The sequence below is a fragment of the Anarrhichthys ocellatus genome, unplaced genomic scaffold (genome assembly GCF_004355925.1).
Source record: "Anarrhichthys ocellatus isolate YVR2014 unplaced genomic scaffold, GSC_Weel_1.0 scaffold38, whole genome shotgun sequence".
NCBI classification, from domain to species: Eukaryota; Metazoa; Chordata; class Actinopteri; order Perciformes; family Anarhichadidae; genus Anarrhichthys; species Anarrhichthys ocellatus.
In genome coordinates this window covers 574,827-579,218 of record NW_022280068.1, presented here as the reverse complement: position 1 = coordinate 579,218, position 4,392 = coordinate 574,827, and the positions used below count along the sequence as shown (strand labels likewise).

The following is a 4,392-nucleotide window of genomic DNA, read 5'->3' as shown; positions in this document are numbered from 1 at the left end:
CCCCCCCAGGGAACCCACAGCACCATCAAGTCCTCCCAGAGGTAGTCACAGTACAAGACACGGCCGACCAATCTGACTCAAATAAGGGTGGCAGATAGACCCAAGAGGTTGTGACTGTATGGCCGATTTAGTGGCAGTCAACCACATCTGAGATTCATTTACATTTATGTTTCAAATATTTAGTCCAGAGGAATGCAATGGTTGAGCAGCTTGGAGTTTGGTATCTTGACTAAAGGTCAGTGGAATAGGGCACATGACTAACACCTATCCAATGACTGTCATTTTCCAGCAAAGTGAAAAGTGCAAATAACATCAAGTTTAACTAACGCTGTATGTCACTGTCTTACAAAACCGGCCCATCTGAGCCATTTCTGATCTGGTTTCTACTTGGCTTAGGATAGAAACTAGGGCTGTCAAAACTGGTCAAAAAGGATGTTTGATGATACTATTGTTTATTATTAATGATTTTTATTATTATTTGAAGGGAAAATATATTGTTACTTTGACAGGCCTAATTCTCAGACGCTTTGTACACCCAACCAACCTCACTTAGCAAAACCTACCTAAAGTTTTTTTTAAAGGAAGTTATATGATGATTATGTCTTGTAACAAATGTCCCCCGCTGGAATAGAACCAGTGGTATTTATGTCCAAACGTTGGTTGTTTGGTAAGACACTTTAAACCACCTGAGGCATCGTGTTGGTCTTGTGGTTGTCATTTTGGTGAGGATGGTTTCTATATTACAGTCACAGGACAAATGAAAGGACACACAAAGCCTGCAATGGAAGGTGAACAGACAGTGAAGGTTACGGTGGCTGAACCAAGCTGGTCATCCATCTAACCAGCTAGTCATCCTGTTAGTCAGCCACTCACTCTTATGCCAACTTGACTACTGCTGCAGTTAAGTTAGAGGACTTCAAGCTCAATCTCCCTGTACTCCATTCATCACCCGGACAAGTACCAACGGCCAATGAAGATTAAGTAGCAGATCTCCTCTCTTGAGGATGCTCTCGAGGCCGGGCCTGACTTCCCTCGCTTTGCCACGAAAGAAGAAAAGACTTTGAAATAAAGCCCTGAGTTTTCAAGATAATTATTAAAGATTTGAAGCTGAGGGGGCAGTGGCACAAAATAACCTCTTCACCCTTTCCATCCAACACACATTCATGCAGTCACACACACACACACACACACACGAGTGTGAGCACACACCAACATGTTCCCCTCACAGTGCCTCAGTCTTCACTGCAGGATAAAAAAACAAGTTCATGCACCGTGTCATAATCAGCTCAGACAAGACTGAATATGTGGGATTTCTTTTTTTTTCAGATGGAATAAAGCGAGAGGAGCAGCCACAACAACAAATTAAGCTTGTGAAACCACAAAGAAGAGCCCATCGGCTCCCTGTGAGCTTGCATGGTTGTGTAAATGACTTTGATTCATTTTGTCTCATTATTCTCTTCCTATGAGGACCCCCTTGTGTAAGAGGGGAAAGATTTTCATCCATTTCATTTGCAAAACGGGCCAGAATGTGGTCAGTGTCATTTTAGAGAGAAGGAAGTGCTACTATTTACTGCTGTAAGGATTTACACATGTAGAGACAGCAGGTTGACGCTGTCTTTGACCTGAACAGTTAGCTTGTGTCACACAAAGGACTGCATGATGCCCTTCTGTACACACACACACAGCCACACACACATATATATATATATATATATATATATATATATATACGATAAATGCAACATCTTCAGAATTAAAGGAATTGCTCAATGGAGAGCAATCATTTATGACTGCCTCTTTCCCCAATCAATTAGTTCGGATGAAAACCCTGGCATCATTAGGGCGGTATGAATCATGGATTCGCATATCTCTAATTCGGTGCAATTATTTCTGAAATATTTTCCCACTAAAGCTATAATTTACTACAAACTAAATATAATAGACAAAATGCACGGCTTTCAGATCACGCACGGATAGAAACAGGTGTGGACGCATAATGTGATTAAATAGGAAAAGAAAGGACATAACAAAGTGCGAGTTCGTGCGTAATTTCTACGAGAGTCAAAGGTCGCTGCAAAAGTCTGGCATTTAGGGAACAGTGTGCGTCGGAGCGCATCTGTAGCTTCCAGTGCACCTGTTAGTGAACCGCAACTCAGCGGCACGACAGAGCACAAAGTCTCTGCTCTGTGCGTCACGGAGTTTTTGTTCACCCACCTGCTCAAATCACTTTGTTCATTCGGAATTTAGATTCGTAAAAAAGCAGCAGAATATTTAGATGAAGAAAAAAAAACATGGTTACTTACGCTGCTGTTTTGTCCAGACCAGAAAACCACCGCGTGGTTATGCGCAGAGTCCCCACTCAGAGAGAAAGTGCTGCTGGTGAGCTTGGGCTCATCTTGCCGGTTATTTCCTCTCGCTTCATCCCTGTTCCATCTGACCTCGGACCTGCCGTGCTTTTTTCCGTCAAACAATGAGCCCCGATCCTCCGGAGCGCCTGCATCCATGTCAGTCCGGCCGGTCCGCCCGTTCTCACTGAACTCGGAAAACTCAGGACCGCTTCTCTTCGCTCTACGAAGGGTAGCATCCTCACTCTTCTCGGGCTCCCCTGCCCTATCACTGCCGCGGTGACTTAATTCACTGGACCCCGATGCATCTTCCTTTGAGCCTACTCCATCCAAACTGACATGTTGATGGAACTGGGGAAGATCCTCGAGAGAAACACCTGCATCATGGTCGGCGTCCACTCCAGTATTTTGGTCGGTAACCGCGAGTTCCCTAAACTCTATTCGGATGTTTTTTAGGGTGTCCAGATCCTCTGTCGGGTTAGTGCTCATACCCAGCTTTAATTCTTCCACGTGAAGTTGAATTGGCGACGCACAAGATGCGCAAGTTATCTCCGCCTTGGTATTTCGTAGGGTTTGAGCGGCTATCACCACCCAGATACCCAGAGATAAGTGCAAGCCTGGGCAGAAGCCAGCCCAAGTCTCCATCGCTGACAGAGATTTGGGGGAGTGAAAGACCGTAGGAGACCTTATCCGACACCTTAAGTCCCTTCTCTCAGGTCGATAATGAATAACTGACGCCTCGTTTGTCCGTCCGGTTGTTTGGAAAGTGCTCTTCAGCGAAACTGTTCACGTCCAAGGATCTTTAGTCGGGAAAGCCACCACACAGGAGGGAGGAGCTGTATCGAAGCCAGCTGCCGAGTGTGCGCCCGGAAGAAAGAGGGAGAGAGATAGAGGGAGAGAGAGAGATAGGGAGAGAGAGAGTGAGAGAGAGGGGAGCTGTCCGTGGTGCTGAGTCTTCCCCTATCCTTGAGTAAGTTTTGATATTACCAACGAAAATTATCTGTATCATGCCACATATCATACCATTATCTAAAACAAAAAATGAATATATGCTATAATTAATTTGTATTCAACAATTGTATATTATGTTCTTTTTTCTCTGCAGTTTTCTAATATTATATTACCATTTAAGTTGCCGGTAAGAGCAGCATTACCCTGGATTGACGCAACAGAAATGACTCAATGAACGTATCAAATGCAGTAAAGTCATAATATGCAGTGGAATCTTTTTCATTTGTAGAACTCGATCTGATTTTTATGTTTAGTGGTATTCTACAAACCATTGCCAACACATTCCCGGTACAAATCAATTTGTTTTGTTATTTGTTTTTTTCTCTGTATTTACATCATTTTGTTTGGTAAGCTCTCTGATAGCCTATAGCCGCACCATATTTAAGGCTTACAGTTTTCTTTTGGATAGCTAACATGCATTCATTCCTGCAGTCAAAAGTCACATTGTCTGAAGTCTTGTCACAGTCTATGTGGACCAAATCCTTTTTCATTGCTTTCAAACTAAATGTATTCAAAGAGCACAATTTCCAAACTCCATGAACTCATTTCTCATTCATACTTTACATTATGTATTGGCAACACAATGTTTTCGAAACTCTTAAAAACATATTCAAAACAGAATACTGGCAAATGTTATGAATTTTTGAAGTAACCTATGAAATATATTAATAAGACAAAAGACGACGGCTTCACAATGATTTAGTCTGAATACATGGATGAAGAAGACCGGTTGGTGAAGACAGAAGAGTGGCAGGGAGAGGGAGAATGTGTGGAGGACAAAGGAGAGGAAGACCAAAAACCAAGAGCTGTGATCTATGATGAGATAAGGGCCACAATTATTGAGCATGTTGTAAACCACGGCCTCTTTTTGAGAGGTTTGGAATTTCAGGAATTTGTTTTTAATTTTGTTTCAAATCTTAATTTTGCACAAGTAAATTACTTTACGCTGGGATATATAAAAAATAAAGGATATTGAAGCAAATTGCTGGATTTTTGATTCATTGTTACATATATTTCAGTACAGTCAATAAAGGTG

General features: G+C 42.3%; 1 protein-coding gene across 4 annotated transcripts in view; it reads right to left on the bottom strand.

Annotated features, from left to right (window-relative positions):
• sorcs3a (sortilin related VPS10 domain containing receptor 3a) overlaps positions 1 to 3,191 on the bottom strand; it is a 214,523-nt gene extending 211,332 nt beyond the window's left edge. For all 4 annotated transcript variants that reach the window (XM_031867062.1, XM_031867063.1, XM_031867065.1 and 1 more), the window contains exon 1: positions 2,304 to 3,191. In XM_031867062.1, coding sequence (XP_031722922.1) covers positions 2,304 to 2,990 — 687 coding nt within the window. In that variant the 5' untranslated portion in view covers positions 2,991 to 3,191. The remainder of the gene's footprint in view (positions 1 to 2,303) is intronic.
• Between the last annotated feature and the right edge of the window lie 1,201 nt (positions 3,192 to 4,392).